This window comes from Cyprinodon tularosa, unplaced genomic scaffold, assembly GCF_016077235.1.
Source record: "Cyprinodon tularosa strain WSP-4 unplaced genomic scaffold, ASM1607723v1 ctg588, whole genome shotgun sequence".
Lineage (NCBI taxonomy): Eukaryota > Metazoa > Chordata > Actinopteri > Cyprinodontiformes > Cyprinodontidae > Cyprinodon > Cyprinodon tularosa.
In genome coordinates this window covers 9,242-28,267 of record NW_024039327.1, presented here as the reverse complement: position 1 = coordinate 28,267, position 19,026 = coordinate 9,242, and the positions used below count along the sequence as shown (strand labels likewise).

At 37.3% G+C, this 19,026-nt stretch overlaps 1 protein-coding gene across 2 annotated transcripts in view; it reads right to left on the bottom strand.

The window, feature by feature from the left end:
• The window catches only part of rapgef4a (Rap guanine nucleotide exchange factor 4a), a 54,809-nt gene extending 43,235 nt beyond the window's left edge, over positions 1 to 11,574 (bottom strand). Inside the window, exons 1-4 of one of the 2 annotated variants that reach the window (XR_005282598.1) lie at positions 11,387 to 11,574; positions 5,072 to 5,214; positions 4,890 to 4,978; positions 2,380 to 2,526 (exon numbers count right to left, since the gene is read on the bottom strand). Coding sequence is in view for 1 of the 2 variants with exons in the window: in XM_038306635.1 (XP_038162563.1) it covers positions 2,380 to 2,526; positions 4,890 to 4,978; positions 5,072 to 5,214; positions 11,387 to 11,454 (447 nt within the window). In the remaining variant the exon portion in view is untranslated. The remainder of the gene's footprint in view (positions 1 to 2,379; positions 2,527 to 4,889; positions 4,979 to 5,071; positions 5,215 to 11,386) is intronic. The other variant, XM_038306635.1, reaches the window with a different exon arrangement.
• Between the last annotated feature and the right edge of the window lie 7,452 nt (positions 11,575 to 19,026).

Genomic DNA, 19,026 nt, shown 5'->3' with positions numbered 1-19,026 from the left:
TCACACAGAATAACATCAACTGACCTAAAATCATTAGTTCAGGCTATGAATAGGATGACTGAAACATGGGCTGTCATACGTAAAACAGAAAGCATATTCTGTTCACTAAGCAAGGCTTTAGGGTAGGAGCTAATAGTCCTTTAATACCATTATATACTGTTAATGCACTTAGCCTATTTAAAAACACTGAATTACTGCTAAACAGCCCATGGAGGAAAAATATCTGCCTCTATACAACATTTCCACCTAGTGGTCAAAATATGGTATAAACACAAAGATCTCTGAAAAATTAATCAAACCCCTTAATGATCAGTTTTTCTGAATTCTCAGCATCAGTGGAGTTGCCTCTGATTTAAATCTGTTCTGTGATTGCCATGACCTGAATGACTGTGAATATACACAGGCACACACCCTTTCAACATTTTAACAGAGAGGAGTTAAAGGTTATAGAACAGCACTCCAAGCTTTGGACATCTCACAGAGCAGTGATCAATACTCTCAACAGAATTGAGAGTTTATGGCACATCTACAAACCTAGTAAGATGAGGCTGTCCATCTAAATTGGCATTTATAATTGAGACAACCAAATGGTCATCATAGCTCAGGGACAGGTGTGATAATCTACAACTCAGGTGTGAAAATATGTCGATGGCGTAGCTGCTGAAGGAGGGCTCTCTTTTTCAGTTTTTTGTTTTGTTTTATGTTTTTTTTATTTTTTATGGAAGATCAGCAAACAAAGAGCCAATGAGATGTTTGGTTTGTCTCCGCCCTAGGGTGCACAGAAAAATGGGGAAAAAGTTGTGAGAGTTGATTAGAAGATTGATGGGGCTCGATGGAGGGAAGTAATTGAAGAAAAACTATTAAAGGCTTTAAAATACATAATAATGGGAAGGTTCTAATTAATGAAAGGGGCGACTGCTAATTATTGTCCTGAATATGTCGCACTCCTATGCTTTTTATCAATGGCTGCCTTGTTTCCCTGATGTACCTAATAGCACAGACACTGTTATTCAGTTTGAACCAGGATTCTGGGTTTGGGTTCCTCCTCTTTACCTGACTGCTGACTGGATCTGCTTAAAATAAAGTCCAGTTAGGATAGCCACATTCTTGGTTGCAATTCCTCCTTCCCCCTGGCTCCTTGGTGTCTTTGCTCTGTGATACGAGGTCCTGATGATTTCTAACTTGTGCTTCAGTGGATCATGGAAGTCAAACTCCAATTACTGGTCTGAGTGAGTGGGTCTGAGGTCAGAGTCCAGGAAAGCACACCTGCATTTTTAATTGATGCATTTTTCCACAGACTGAAATCAAAGAATTTTTAAGATTTTATTTTAACTCTGATGTCATTAAAATAACTGAAGTGTAAGGCATTTATGCCAAAGCTCTCTTTTCTATCTCTTCCATGTACAGGTTTGCAGCAATAGCGGACAGTAGGGATCTCACAGCAAATCTAGGCTTTTGCCTATAATAATAATAATAATAGGCTTATTCAATGTGCTTCACAATAAGTGAAGCACACTGACTGCAGGCAGTTTCAGGGTTGATGCTGTTGCTCTGTGGAAAGAGTGGTTCTGTTGCTAAGAGTGGTGTTTCAATTTAATCCTACACAGATTACATCCGTCCCCTCATCAACAGAGACGTGGGTAAAGAGTGATGCACTACCAAAGGAGAACATAGTTTCATTTGTCTCCATGGTGACATCCCTCACCTTGTCCATGCTGCTGATGCGGGGTTCTGAGCTGCCGACTAGGATCATTATCATTATGTTTCCATTGCCACCATCAACTGGTTTATTCCCTGGAATATAAAGTGGTTATAAGGTTTAGTTTAACTATAAATCTTTATATTAATGGAGAAGAGTTGAAATGTTTCAATAAGAAGAGGTTTTCCAGAAGACTTACTCGGCTTTTTGTGATTTTCATCTATATACATCTAGGCGGAGCGAGACATGCATCTGGCTGTTGTCAGGTTAATATACATCACCCTAGAGATCATAATTCCAAGGCATACTTCTTGAGATTTTTATTTTTAAACAACCCGAAATCAGTGTGGCATATTCCCTTTCCCTCACAATTCTAAACTACTTTGCATTGGTATATGACATGCCAATGAAATCAATAAAATAAAGATAGATATTTCAATATTTAAACAACTATAGCTGTGAGCTGACACCTGACAATTCATTCATTATTTAAACCTCATTAACCTTGTGCACTACCAACCACCCACTCAGTGTCTTGAATACAGTTTTCCCTTTTTAATGTATCAGCAGCTGCCTCAGTCACTTTTCAGACAATGACATGACCTTCAAATGTGTCACACTGTAATAGTCAGAACATCTTGTAGCTCAATGCATAACATACACCAACTAAAATAACTCACCTCCCAAAGGGACCTGAACTCTTTTTGTTCAATGCGTAGGAGCTCGCTGAATTCCCGAGTGACAATTGTAGCATGTCGGGGGGTGTTGTCCAGGATCGACTCTCCAAACGCTGTGCCGGTCCCCAGGGTGCAAATAGTGACGGCATCCTGCAAGGGAAGCAGACAAGGTGTTCTGCGTCAGGCATCATTGCTTCAGATGGTCCCTGTTCTGTTTTATTTTGTCTTTATGCTTCATCAGATGAAGGATCATAACATTTCGATGCAGAATATCTTGGCAATAATTATCATCTCATCTTTTCAGAGAAATATTGATATTGATAAGAGACTTTTAATATTTAGAGGGAAATTTCTCAAACCTCATAAAAAAGATTGTTCCCATGCAGTTTGTGGGTTATTTTTTAGATATATTGGAATGAAAAAACACATCCTATTTTTTATTTTGTACACTTTAATGTTTCAGGTTGTCAAAAAGTTTAACATCAGACATATTTGGGAATGATTTATTCCTTCAAGTGTTTAATTACTTCTTGTTGTCAGACAGGTTTTTGATTTCTTATCTCTACATGTCTTGTAGCTATAAATATTTCTGAACATAACTAACAATCTTTAACTACGTCTAATACCATAAGAGTCAATTTTATCAAACAAATACTTTTTTATCATCTTGTGCTAATAAACTCGTTTCAAAAGTATAATGCTTTCCTCTTATATTAAGAAAAACTGTTTTTACTCTTATCTAAAGATCGCACTCATGAAAACAAAAGGAAAATAAACACCGCCACAGGTGGATTGTGGGTGGTTTTGCTGCCCACGTATTATACTTGTTGAATAGCTGTTGAAATCTTAATCCTGCAGTCTTTTAAACAGCCATTAGTTATATACTGATTAAAACATTGCAAAAAACCAAACTCTTATTTGATGGTCTGTCTTATTCTAATTGCCTTGGATTATAAACTCTGTGTAAAGGAACACTGTATCAGCTCAATGTAAAAATGCTAAGAAAAAGTTTTTACTGTATGTTGTGTAAATCTTGAGTTTTCAGAATTGCAGTAGATCTATGTTTGATCTAATTATTTTGTTACACTATGGACTTTTATGACAACCGACAACTAAATCAAATGTAAATCCAACATCCTATACAAACTTTTGGCCAATATATTCTTATTTAGTGCCTATGATTGATTGATATTTCATTGTTATAGCTGTTGATATTTACTGTCAGCTCAGGTAAAAGAAACTATAAACTCTTGAAACTGATGGGTTTTTTTTTCTTTTTAAATACTTGGATATGAATAAATATGAGAAAATAAATGTCCCTTTCTTTTAGCCACTGTACAAAGTGGACAAGACAAGATACCATGAGATTTTAGAGAAGTTGTGTATTGTGGTATAATTAAAAAGTTATTCCTTTAAGCCCATAGGGCAGGGGTCTTCAAAGTTTTCAGGCCAAGGACCCCTAAAGTGATGGTGAGATGGAGCGGGACCCCCTAATTATATATATTGTATATAATTGTATATCAAACTTGTCCTATAGTCACTCTATTACATATGGAGTAATGTAACATAATTTTACCCTGGATGGGATTATTACAGTGTTTCTGATTTTCATTCTGATACCTCTTTGATGTGAGCAATGAAACGGTATCCAGCTTGAAAAAGCTCCTGTGTGTCGCTGAATGTGAGCGTTGATGACTGAAAGACATCTTCTGCCTCCATTCATGTTTACTCCAGTGTGTGTTGAATTCATGTTAATGTGGATTTAAAGACATTTCAATTTGTGGGAGAAATTGCAGGGGTAATATAAAAAAAAAACATTTTTTTAAATCGATTCAACCAAAACTTTCGTGACCCCCATGCAGTACCTCTGTGGACCCCCTAGGGACCCCCTGTTGAAGACCTCCGCCATAGGGTTTTAGGAGCAATTTCTGCCAGAAATTTCATATCTGGTATAAATCAAGTACAGCTCAAAAGATATTAGAATTTGTGTGACAGAAAGGCATTAAAGAATAGTTTTTCAAGTGGAACCACACTTTTAAATGTCATCATGTCAGATTTATAAATGACGACTGAACTGAAATAAAATAAAACATTTTGAGCCTCACCAAATGTTTTTTGTTGTTCTTTAAATAAAAAAATTGCAAAATACCATGAAAACCCCATTGGAACTTTTGATGAAGCCTCAGACTATCTATTTTTACAATTGTAGGGCTCCTTCTACATATACTGTAACAAAGTTTTTGTTCCCATTGGGAAAAAGAAAATATCAATAAAATTAAGAGAAAATTAGCTGAATTGTGTCTTTTTGTCCAAAACAACTTTAAAAAAAAAAAAAAAGTTCAACTAAAAACTATTTTTTATTTTAAAGTATTCCAGTAAACCCTTATCAGACATATCAATAACTAAGGACATTGCTGTACCTTACTGGGACAGAACCAAACCCCCATCTGTACCTTACTGGTCTCTTCATATTTAATGAATCATTGCATTAAAATGAAAAAATTCCGCTGTACCTGATACCTTGATGTTTCTGACACTTTCACGTCCAGGGAACCAGACAGGACAGCATACCAGCTTGTGCCAATGTCTCCCTGGCGAAATACTGAAAAGTAAACATGAATCAATCAAAGTATTTAAGATCAGTAAAATTTTTAATGAGCTATTCAGTGTTTGATCTATTCTATTTTGACCTTACGAGTGATCCCTTTCACCAAGCGCTCATAGAACCCACACAAACAAATCTGCTGCAGCAGACGGGGGTGGAATCGTTCAAAAGCCTTCACATTTCTCAGACGTTCCATGATGATGTCGACATCTTCACCCGAGCGCTCTGCTGGTCTGGAAGAATATGGAGAACCATTAAAAACAACAAGAACAACAAGAAAAAAGTCAAGTAAAAGCTGGAGATGATAAAGGCAGCTCAACCAGGTGCATGCTGCTCAATGGCTGGTATGAGTCATAGTTCATATATTTCTCAAGCAACTCGAAGGTGTATGCTTTCCATGTAATAACCAGGAAAGTTGTATTGCCAAAGAAATAAAGTTGTTTATTAAAGGTGTTTATTAAAGAAAATAATGCAATTAAATAATTATTTAAAAATTTAATTGTCAGATATTTAGTAAAAAAATCAACTCTTAGGTGTTCAATATAAAAAAAATATACTCCAAACTAAATTTCGTTGAAAATTCAGGAAAAAAAGCTTTGCTTTGCACATATATACCTTAAATATAGATGTTTTCAAAGGGATCTAATTAGAAAAACTTGAGGTAATACCTTTTGTTTAAGCTCAAGACATACAAGCTGATTTAAGTGCAATTTTTAACCATACAAGGGTATGCAAATTTTCTCTCCTTTTCTATTACTCAAAAAATAAAAACAGAAGCATTTTTGTAGTGATGGTCTGATCTAGTGAACAAAAAAGTTATTACTCCATTTGCTAAGTAAAACAAAAGTGATCATTCACACTTATCAAGTATTTAGAGCAATGACATATTTTGAAAATCTTAATTCAATTCCTCTTGGTACATCTAAGCTTGATTACAGTGTGAGACGCAGAATCAAATAAATTGCTTCAAAATAACCTGTCTGACAGCATGAAGTAGGCTAAACAATCTAAACAATTAAACAAAGCTGTCGATCAAGAAAAGGTCTCGAAACCATTTCTAAAGGCCAATTTTAGGCATTTTCACCAAAGTGTTTTACTTTAGGAGTTGCAGGTCAAGAGTACATCAACAACATATCTGGGCATTTATGAAAAAAAAAAACTGAAAACCATCTAAAGCTCTGCAGCCTTTGCAAGTTTATGACTAAACAATAGGAAAATATCATTGGTAAAGGTCTGAAATTAAAACTGACCAAAAATACCACAAGACAGTATAATGGTCTTGGGTTGCCTTTTCTTCTTTGAGGCATTGACCACAAGCCAAAAATCTGTTGAGGATCTTTAAGTGATGATGATGAGATATTGATTTATTGTAATTTTGCATTAAAATCATACAGGACATATCAGGTGCTTTTTTTTAACACAGATGCCCTAAATTTAGTAGCTCCACAGCAACACTCTAATTAATAGCAATTAAAAACCAATCTCCTTGTGGTGATGTCAGAGGGAGAATACATTTGGATCAAGTTCAGCATTCTATAATGGAGAGATGGATGGAAGCACTGATGAATGTTCTAGATGATATAGTCTGGAATTAGTTTGTTTGGTTAAACCATCAGCCAGTTTAAGCTCAGGAGAGGGTAGTGATGTGGAGGAAAATAACAATAATAATAATAATTTAACTTTACTGATCTCACACAGGAGAAATTCACTCTCTGCATTTAGACCATCCCCTTGGGGAGCAGTGGGCTGCCTTTGTGCGGCACCCGGGGAGCAGTGTGGGATTAAGGGTCTTGCTCAGGGACCCAGAGTGCAGGCTGTGGGGATAGAACCGGGTACTTGCTACCTCAGAGCACAAGTGCACCGCTCTAATCACAAGGCCAACACTGCCCTAATCCCCTAATGAGGCATCACACATTATAGGTCAGAATCACCCAGAGCGGACCTCTAGCCTAGCCTACAGAGTCAGACTCTGAGCTGGAAGTAGAAAACACATGGTCGGGAAACACTGCCTGCTAGGTCTCTGGTGTAGACAGTACAGTATCACCAGTTATTAGTTTATAAAATAGTAATTGGTAGATTATACTTTAAATGAACCTTATTTTCAACTAAATCCTCCACTGCTGTTACAAGGAATCCTCTACTATATTCTTAAAGGTATTGCTGGCATCTCCACCCATCCTTCACTGCCAGGGTTGTCACATCTTCCTGTTTCCAGCCTAAAAACAACATGAACCAAACCCCTGTCCCCTCCCTTACATTGAACCAACAAGTAAACATTGGTTTCCCACTTTCATATGATGCTTAATCAACACCTTGCTTGGGCGAAAGATAGGTAGAACAGATATTTTACATGTATTGTTGGGGTTTTATCTGAAAGAAGCTTTCTGATTCAACTGCCAACAGATTTTAAGAGTTCTGAACTGAATACTAATGCTCACTGAGCCTGAAAGATCCATACTATGTGTTACCATCTGGTTAATTCCACTTCTTAATTTGTTTGAAGAGTTAGGCTACTACGGTTGGACTGGCTAGCATTGCCGGCCCTATCAGCCATGTTGTGAGTCCCATAAATCTGTTGCTCTAGCTAAAAACCCTGGTTAATAAGCTAAATACAGTTATTATCATTCAACTAATAATTGGTTTTACCCTCATTTTGAATGACCTTTTATTTAGCTAGTTATTTAATATCTTCATAACTTTCTGATAAACTTGCAGAACATTACACTGTTCATTGGTATTAACAGTTCTGTCAACGAAGTGTCATCAACACTGAGTGTATTATTGATATGCAGCAGAACAATCTTTAAAAGCACCCATCAGCTCCACCTATTAAAAGCTTAAAAAAGATCACCACAGTAATGGTAACAAAATAATAATAATCAAAACAAAAGCTTAATTCCATGCAAGACCCTAAAATAGTTATTTTACCCTCAAATCTCTTTAAAATGGCTAAAATAAACTATGCTGCAAAGAACAGCTTTTAAAGCAATAAGATTTAAAGCTACAGTGTGTAATAATTACAGGGATATACAGTCAGAAATGTAATATATTATACATAACTATGTTATTTATCATCATCTACGAGCTCAGCCTCTTAACCTTAATATTTGCGTTGCCTTAGAATTCGTTATTTATAATTACATAGGAGCGGGTCTCGCAGCCATGGAGGCAGACATCTTTGCGCTACGGCAGCGCAGAGCCAACAAACTAGCGATTGCGAGATCGCCAAAACGTCACAACGATGTAGAAAAAATAATGGGTATATTTATTATCTTAAGTCTGCATGAAATCTATACCCTACACAGACTAATGAAATACTATCTGTAAAATTATCTATGTAAACAAACCTCATCACTTGAGAAGGTAGGTGATGCCGACGTCGTGGAAGACATTTTGTCCCGTAACGCTCGCCGTACTGTTGGGGGGGAGAAGCGGTGGGGGGGAGATGTTCATGTTGCTGCAGTCTGCAGTCTGACCGCTAGATGTTGCTAAAAGTTACACACTGTAGCTTTAAGCAATGGTCAATAGCAGTTAGATACAACCTCTAATTAGAGCGATTACCTTTTCATTTTTTGGGTTTTTTTTTCACATCAAATAAAAGAGAATAAAGAAAGAAAAAGAAAGACATTTCTAAGGGTTACTACATTTGTATGTCACAGTATATCTTTATATAAGACACATCAATTAATAAATAAGCAACTAATGTTAAATGAATTTATATGCATTGTAAACAATCTGCAGATTAGAAGTTCAGTTATTTCTATGTCTATGTTATGACCATTGTAGTAGATGTTCTGCCTCTTGTATTACGCTGCCTCACTTTTGAAATCTACAGCCTCTTTAGTATATGTAGGCGGCTGAAATGCAGCATACAGCACCTGTGAGTCTGTGCCCATCCTTTTAAAAAGTGAAACCAAACAGCAGTAATGATCCAAAAGGAAAAAGGTTTCTGCTTGTAGCTTGCTACTATTCCAACATCTGCTTTTTGCACTGCATATGTCTTCCTCTCTGAAACAACGTATTTATTGTGTGCTCTCTGGCAAACATTATCGCGTTGTTTCTGATGAGGCCACAAAATCCTCCCAATCATTTTGGGTCCATCATAGATGTCTACCAACACTGACATTTAAGACTAAGATACATCTGTGGGAGTATATCTTTTTTTAGAAACCAAGCAAGTCATACAAAGATAAAAATATGAAAATGTATTTTTTAAAGTCTTGAGCTTTGCATATTATTAATCCAGTTTGGATTCTTGTTATAAAATACTTTTTGATTTCAACTTCAAGATGTGTAGCTAATAATAAGGAACATTTCTTTTGAGTCTGATGTTGAGAATGGACCGAAAATGTTTTAAAATCAAATGTTGACTCACCTAAGATCCTACATCTCAAATGTTTTACCTTAAAGTTAGGCATATAGTGATCACGAAAAGGAGTGAAAATGCTCGGAAAAACTGAGTCATACTACAGCTGGTTGATTTAAGGGGGGAGCATGTGCAAGCAACCAACGGATAGTGATGAGTAAATACATCTAGCATACTGCGTCAGTTTTCTGTTTTTTTATTGCTGATGTACTTTGGACCTGTTCTTTGTTTGCATTTTTCCTTCTCCTAATGTATCACCACCTCGTAGTTATCCTTGAATCTTGTTCGACATCTTCCCTTCTTACACTGAACACAATGTGCTTCTTATTTGTAGCTCACACAAGCCCAATTTTTTTCACACTAACATGTGAATCATTGGAGATAGAGACAGCGAGATATTAAGTACCTTTTGTAATGTACCAATATAATTCTGGGAAATTACCTCTATTTATTACGGTGAACGTGTTCTGAAATTGCTTCTTTATTGTATCTTTGGACCTTTTGTCTTGGACAATTGGCAAGAAAATCTGCATTGATCTGGACTGACCCAACTGAATTAGATCTGGCAGACCTGGCAGAGGAGCTTTTTTTTTAAAAGAATCTAAGAATTGTTTTCTTATATTTCAATCAAGGCTGCAGATAAGAAAACGTTATAAGAATAGTCAGAGGCTTAATTACAGACGGACTATTGAGAGCTTTGGGGTAAAGGTCTTTGGTGTTTGTTGTAAGAGGCATTAGAGGAAAGATATCAAGCAGGTGAAAAAAGATCTTTAGGGTTTTGGAGACTGCTAAAGCAGCAGACAAGCACCAATTTGCCAGAAAGTCAGCTGCTACTGTGGGTAGAGAAGGAAAATCCGGGCTATTGGAGAAATTCAAGAAATTCAGTATATCAAATCTACAAATGATCAGATGTTTGCAATAAACTAATGACTATGTAATATTTAAAGCACTTTTTTTTTCATACTCAACTCATACTGAAATTGAAGAATTCAATAAAACTTCCCCACCAACAGGCGTATTTTAAGTATTTGGTTTCATCAACATATTGATGCGGCTATTTTTAACCCTTGATTAGTTGCATTATTTGAACCTGAGATCATTTGCTCTTTTAAATTAGTTGAAAACAGCTGAATAACATGAACAAAATGTAATAGTCCATGAGTGTCGAACTTATTTTGGAGTTTGGATGCAATCCTTGTAATATATATATATAAATATTGGCTATGGGGTAGCAGTTTTCTATAGATGGTTCAGAAAGTACAGAAAATACAGCATACATTCATACAGTCAAGCTGCAGAAATTATGTGAAAAAATGTAAATCGGTTCTTAGATTTTTTTAAAGTTGCCTATAGAACTACGCAAAAAAAAAAATTAAGAGCTTAACAATAAAAATAATAAATAATATATTAATAAACAAAATAGCTTTTATTTGAAAATGATCTTCAGTGTAAAGGCAAATAAAGTCAATATGAGTGTAGTTATTACATAAAAACACCTTTTTAAAGTGTTTAAAGCAAATAAAAAATGTTTTTGGCATAAATAGAGTGGATTGTATCTGTCTGTATTTGTAGTACTAAGACATGATAGACTTTTTGTGCTATTCAAGTATTCAAAAGTATCACTTAGGTCATAAATGTTATCTTGTATTTAAAATGCAATAGTATAATTCCATAGCATAATTTTATTATAGTTGTGTACTTGTCTTGATTTAGACGCATTAGGTTAAAATGTGTGTTTGTTTGTTTTTCCCTGCTACTTTGTTGCTTTTTTGTTTTTACAAATGCAGCCTTTGCCAGAAGGTCGACGCACATATCTCGGTTCTAACCTTGAAGCTCTCTCCTGCAATGATGCACTATATATATACAGACCTATTAAGTTCTGCAGGGAAATTAAAACTACAGCCTCCTTTACCATAGATGTAGAAGCACAACGCCCATCTCTTATATGAGGAGGGGAAGCCAATCGGTATCATCAAATCGCTACTCAAGTAAGCCTAGAAAAAGAGCCGACGCGTTTAGGCTGTAAAGGAGTTAGTTACCTTTTATCCAGACAAACAACCCACTCCGCAGATTCCGACGTATGAGACGAAGTGTGCGCTGCTACCATCGCGTCTGATCCAGATGAAACTCCTGCTGTTGCTGCTGCAGAGGAGGAAGAGGAGAGGAGGACCAACCACTGCGCTTCTTCTGCCTTCACTCACTCTCTGACTCCGCACCACACTCTGCTGATCACATCGCAGAGCTGTGTGAGGTGAAACCATAGCGTAACTATGGGTAAGCAGAGACTGCAGTTGCTTAGGGGCCCCCGACCTCTTTAGGGGCCCCATCACTGACATCTGAGTGCCCCCCACACTGTAAAATCCAATAGCTACTAAGTTTACTAGGTTATCAAAAATATGTTGTGATTACTTCGATTTATTAAGTAACAGTTACTTTCACTAATAACAATGCAAAATACTTAGAGCTTTGCGTGAACATTACTTATTTTAGAGTTAAGCTCACTAGCAATCAGCGTTACTTCCACTGCGCATTCTAAGAGGAAGTACGCATGCGCAGTTTAGTCTTCTTCTGCTGCTTGTCTCCCGCTCAGCAACCCAACAGGATTAAGGATATTCTGCTGCCTCAACGTTTTCGCCGTCCTGTTCATTTTAGAAAACAATAAAGTAAGTCGTTAAGAAAGTATGTATATGAACGTGTCATATGTTTACTGCTACAAGCGTTAGCTTTCGCTAGCAAACGATAGCATAGTTGGCTAGCTACCAACACAACCTGTTCAGGCCATGCGAGGGCTTGTTTGGGCAGTGTCCCTACATCATCCTGTAGTGAGTTTAAAATTTTTACACTGTTTCAAAGACAAGGCTGATTCCCCTCCTAGCTTCCGACTTGACTTTGGTTTAAAATTGAGTGACCAAACGTCCTCTTTTGCCCGGACCACTTCTTACGTCCTATCCGGGGTACAGGAGGGGGGATTATACATTCATTAAAATTTCCGCTTTTCAAGTTTTCAATTGGTCTGTATTTTTTTGTCTTTTGCAGTGCAAATGTTGAGTAAAAAAAAAACATAATTATGTGAGTTTAAAGTTCTCCTACAAAGTTACGGATTTTGAAAACAGGCTGCTGTAAATGTAACTTTTGTTTAAGCTGGATTTTCTAATACAAAAGCAGGTCACATTGAATAAAAATCATAAAACTTGACACTTTAAACCTGGTATTAAAGGGCAGGTAAGTCCAATAAAACAGTTATTGATTTATGAAACCCTTATTCAATTTGTGAAAATTGTTTTTTTGTTCATTTACTGATGAAAAATGGTCCTGATGAAAAACCACAATTCTTAGACCCTTTAAATCTGGTCTCAGTTGTTCTTCTGTGTTTAGAATTTTGAGAAACGTGCAAGTTGTGAAACCTAGGTGTAACAACTGTGTGAAGCATGCATATATAAATGATTCTCAGTTGATGCTCAATTATGGACAAAGTCATCATTAGGATTATTTTGTAGTTATTTTTTTGTAGTTGCACCATGCGTCAATTTAGCATTTCTCTCCAAGGTTTCTAGCATTCAAAATAAATGTAGGCTAGAAATGAATACATTACAGGTGTTTTGAAATATATAAAACATCAAATAATAAAATAAATATACTTTGAATGTTAAGTAAATATAACAAACAATAAGAAAAAACAGCAACAACAGCTGTTTTGCTATTTTTTGTGTATTTGAAAAATGAAATAAAGATACTTTTTTATATATAAAAAAATCCCAAAATAAACTTTCAAATCAATATGGTTTCAACTCTATTATAAAAGTTTGGAGATTGCTTGACACAAAAATTTAAATCATGATCAAATTTCACTTAATTAAATTGCGCAGTGCTAGCATAAACTACAATTCGTGCAGAATATTTAATCATTTGGTAAGAAACTATCCAGCTGTAACAGTAACTTTTTTCTGTCAGTGTAGTGATACTTGTTTCTTACTTGTTCACATTCAAATACTTTTGTTCAGTAACTTTTGAATGCTGCACCATCCAAAGCCTGATTTGTTCATCCAATTGTAGAAACCAGATGTGACGACATTGCGGACCACTGTACTCCGAGAGATCTCCCGGTTCTATCTGGTGATGACCCTACTGACTTCTATCTAGCCTGCTTTGTAAGTTCTCATAGGCACATCTAAAATGAGCACATAGTCATGGGAAATGTATATCACTGTCACGATCTTATCTAAAGGTCTGACCCCAAAATGCAGAAGACCAAACAGAGAGACCAGGGAAAAGTTTAACAGGTTTATTAGAGTATGGTGATGAAACCAGTGCTGCTCAGAGTAGAATGATATGAGTCCAGTGCTGCTCAGAACACTGCTCAACCGGAACTTAAAGGTGAGGGGAAGACACTGCGGTTAGTTCAGGCTCAGTGGGAAATAAGAATCTTTGGTTTGAATTGGAGGAGTAGGTTGCAGACTCACTTCTCTAGGAAAAGGTGTCCCTTATGGAATCCAGTCTGTGAGGGACGCTCCAGTGATTGTCTTGTTTGGTGTTGGGCGGACGGGGTTTACTCAGACTGCAGTTATTCCTAGATGAATGGAGAAGCTGACTGCCACTCAGGTTTCCTGCGGTACTTCAATGGGCTGCGGTGCAGATCAAAACTTTGCTCGGTGTGAAGCTCAAACGACCTCTTGGGGATAATGGATCCAAACTTCCTGTTTGGAACCCCAGCTCAGTTAGAAGCGTAGTTGATCCTCCCAGAAAGAGAAGGTCCGAACAAATCCAGTTTGCAGGATGACTTCCTGCCGAGAGGCAAAGACAAGAACAAAGTTAAGACTTGACAAAAAGCTTGACAAAAACTCAGTTTGACTCAAATAAACTCAGCTTAGCTAGAGAATCCAAAACTGGCAAACTAAAACTCAGGTTAGACTGTGCTAAACTAAGCATGGCTAGAGTACCCTGTATTGGCAAACACTCTGGCTTCGAGGTAGTGGCAGTCAGCAGCTTAAGAACACTCCAAGGGTAATGAGGCAATGAGCTGCAGGTGTGCAGGGAGACCCAATGAGGACGGGGCACCACCTGGTGGAGGAGGAAAGGAAACACAAAAACAGACCACACAAACTGGATTCCTGACAATCGCTGTCTCATGGACATTAAGATTTAAAAGAAAATAAATGGATATATTTGGTATTGTGTGTAAACATTGGCATGGGTTGCAAGTTAGTTTACAGTTTGACGTATACAAGCAGAGATAAGTTATCAACCTTGCTCCTGTGGGGTGAAAGGGATACTTTGTTAGTCTTATAAATTAAATTATATTAGTCCAGGACCTGGTACCATTATTTTGGCTTTTGAGTTTTTGGGGTTTGGAAGGAGTGTTTTTCTTTTTGATTTAGTCCAATGGCTGACTTTTGGCTGTTAGCATGGCAACTTAAATCTGCAAAAATCATTGCAGTGACCTTGCAGAAGCATGCTACTGATTTTTATTTACTGCCATTGTTAGTGCTGAGCTAAGCCATGACATTAAAGGAATAGTACACCCAAAACATGATTAGCCTTCATTTTCTACTCACCCCCATGCTGAACAAAACTCTGGAGTACTTTTTTGATATCTCAAATGCATCTGGAGATCTGGGAGGCTTCTTGCTGTCTGCTGACATTCAAATAATGGAGGTCTATGGCGCCCGAGACAGAAAGGTCCATAAAAGTCCACAAAAACGTGTCAATATTCCTCCATACTGCTCCTCCAATGTAATCCAAGTGTCCTGAGTGGGTAGCATCCAGAATTTACTCGAAACGAAGTCATTTAGAACGTTTTAGAGCCTAAACAGTACTGTACAGGATTTCCTAATAGCGCCCCCATGCGCGCTCACGATTCTACGGAAGCCGGCAGACCAAACCAGCGCATTCAGCTCGGCAAAGAACTCATGCTCTTCCTCAACACTGAAGTCCTCAGACATTTTTCTTTCGTTGTTTCTTTCTTTGCACAGGTAAACAGCACATTTCTTCTTCTACGCTTGCATTATCGGCAGAGCAGACGCTGAATGCGCACTTTCTTCCGGTTTGGTCTGCCGGCTTCCGTAGAATCGTGAGCGCGCATGGGGGCGCTATTAGGAAATCCTATACACTACTGTTTAGGCTCTAAAACGTTCTAAATGACTTCGTTTCGAGTAAATTCTGGATGCTACCCACTCAGGACACTTGGATTACATTGGACGAGCAGTATGGAGGAATATTGACACGTTTTTGTGGACTTTTATGGACCTTTCTGTCTCGGTCACCATAGACCTCCATTATTTGAATGTCAGCAGACAGCAAGAAGCCTCCCAGATCTCCAGATGCATTTGAGATATCAAAAAAGTACTCCAGAGTTTTGTTCAGCATGGGGGTGAGTAGAAAATGAAGGCTAATCATGTTTTGGGTGTACTATTCCTTTAAGAGCTGAAAGCTAGCCACTGGATGTACAGACACAAACAGAAATTGATCATGTTTTTCAATCATGCATTACTTTAATGCATAACACTGGAAGGGAGTGTCGACAGGATAAAGGATATCAGGGCAGTTTCAAAATGACAGTTAACAAGGTTTCAATGTTTTTGTATGGTTTCATTACAGGATTGTGACCCTGATGAGTCCTGGGCAGAAGTATCTGTCGGGGTGCTGACCGTTATCCAAGAGTCTCTGCGACGCACTCTAAATCAGCTCCACCTTCACCCAGTTTCTGCCATCATCATATTGTGCTGGAAGATCTCCAGAACCTACTTGAGGCACTTTGCCTCTTGTTTGGACTGTCATTTGCTTTACATTTGTACTACCCCAAAGTCATGAAAAATACACTTGGCTTCATTCAAAAAGTCATACTTGGCTTGGTAGACAACAAGCTCCCACCAAACTGCAAAGTCTGAAAAACTTCTTGTTGAGTTAGAAGGCAAATGTATGAGTGTTGTTAATGAGCCGGTTCAGTTGTTGCTGTCTTTTGCTTTCTAAAGTTTCAAGCTCTTGTATTAAAACTACTTTGCACTTGATGGTTTTTTTTTGTTTTTTTTTCCCAAATCTATTTTTGATTTATTGAGTTCATGTAATGTTTCTTGGGTATACAGAAGTTAACTTTCAGCCTGTTTGCTCTTTACAAAGGCTGTGTTTCATTACAAAATATCTTTCAAGTTAATACTAAAGAAGGGGGGGGGGGGGGGGTAAACGGTTAACAAAAAGAGGAAAAAAAAACTTTGAACTGTATATTACCTTGATTATTTTTATTGCAAATCACAATTGTTCAAAGAAATGTATTGTACACAACTCTGTTCAATTTTGTGTTTTTCCCCCCAAATATATATATATTTTTTGGATTTATGTAATGTTACTCTGAGATACTGAAGTACACTTTTAGGCTGGTCTGCTTGTTTTATCTTACGGTTGATAACAGTTTTAGAACTTAGATGGCATTAGACCATCTTTAAAGTTTGTATAAAACCAATGAAAAATAAACTTTGAACTGTGTTATTACCTTCATTGCTAGGTTTAATTGTAATCTGGGCTATTTTAGAAAATTGGACATCTTTTATTTATCTTAGGCAGGTAGGATATGTTTGGATTGTTTAAAACCTAAAGCGATTACTTTGCCTGGTTTCAGCAAGTAAATCAGATTGCTGTTTTAGCAAGTGTAACTTAGACATACAGTACTGAGTGAGCTCAACTTTTATAAGAAAGTTTTCTGGACTAAACTGAGACATTTCACTTGCAATAATTTAGTAATTTTAAATTTATAATTCCGAGTAGTCTTTACTAAGTCAAAAGTTTATCTAAAGTAAGTTATCAAGTTCACATTACATAATTGTTTTGGTGGCTTAAACATACAAAGTCTACAAGGAATGCACTAGTTAGTACAACTTAAAACACATAGTTCTCTATACTTGTTTTTTTTTTAAGTGCAACCGGTTTGCATGCTTTATGTCATGATCGGTTCTCTAATGGAGACCCAAAGATGCAGAACACCACTGACGGACACAGGATGAAAAGTTTAACAAGTTTATTTGCACAATCACACAGTATATGCAGAAGGCTGGTTCGGGCCTGGGATCTGGTTTCACCGGAGTCTGCGTGAGAGACAGCACTGTTAAGGACTGTTGACGGAGTTTGGTTTGCAATGGTGCACAGATAGTACCTTGAGGGTTCTTGAAGTTCTCTTTGGGAGAGTAACTGTTGGTTCTGGAGAAGGATTTAGTAGCAGAGTCCGTTAGCTGCTTCAGCGTCTCACGTCTAGCTTGAGCAGACCTTGGCCTTGGTTTCCCAGCTCTAGCCCAGAGCTGCTTGGAGGTTATCTGAGAGTCTTCAGGGTTTGGCTCTGAGGGTCGGCTCGGCAGGTTAGCTCTTCCAGAGCTTTCACGGAGGAGGCACGGGTTTCCTAGAGGCACAGAGACAGAGGTTAGAATCCAACCAGGAATTAGAGTCATGGAAAAATCACTGAGATCAAGGCTTTAGCGCTGACCAACTGGAACAACACTGCGGCGTTGAGGCAAGGTCTGAAGACAGCTTATATAGTGGATCCTCTGATGATCTTGATGAGCTGCAGCTGTGCAGGAGGCTCCCTCAGAGGATCCACGGCGGACTCTGCTGGAGAAAGATGGGATTCTCTCCAGCTCCCAACACTTTAAGTAATGATGACTAATTGAATTTTACAGTGTATGCAATTGTGGACTAGGACGTCTCTTTGCAGACGTAATGGTGCAAAAAATTGCTCCTGCCCTGCAAACACGTCCAGGTGGGGGCCATATGGGCCTCACTTGTGCTGGATGGGCTTCAGCTGGGCATGGGCTCAGAGTGGGCTCTGTTTTTGGGACCCATGTGGGCAACCCATGGACAGTAGATGGGCTAAACCAAGCATGGGCAATAGGTGGGCTCCAGTTGGGCTCTGCTTACAAATTCAAAATTGATCAAATCAGACATGCTATATATAACTGTTTCAACAAAAGCCACTGAGAAAGGTCTCTTTTGTTTATATGTTATTTATTTTCAAAAAGTACAAATTTTTAAATGCAGATTAATATGAATGCATTCTGTAAAGAATAGATAAATGATGATAAATGACACATTTATAAATTATTTAAATCATTTAAATATCCCCCTACCAATTCTGTTTACTGAAGCGGATAAAAAACTTTATCTCAAATTTTTATGTAATGACAGATCAATAGGTTTCATAATAAACCTTACGCTGCTGATGGGTAAATTTCATATTCATAAGTTTTTAAAGTCTGTTGTTCCTGAAATAGTCCTGCAGGTTTTAGAAGTTTCCCAGCTTAAACACATATATACACTGTCTCCATGTCTATTTTTGCATGGTTATATATATATATATATATATATATATATATATATATATATATATATATATATATATATATATATATATATATATATATATATATATATATATATATATATATATATATAAAGGGGATGTCTAGCTTGAGATCACTACGCCACTGAATGTAGTTTCCCCGTGATTGGCTGAAGTCTTTTGTCCCCATAGCAACCGTTTTTTCTAGCAACCCCGACCGTTATTTTTGACCTTGGAGCGGAGACGGTGTCTTTCGGACAACATACAGGTAAGAATATGCCTATAAATATTTTAAATACTGTTTTTCAGAAAGTAACTAGTAAAGAGGGCATGAACGTGCTAGTTTTGTGTCTGCTGCAGGCA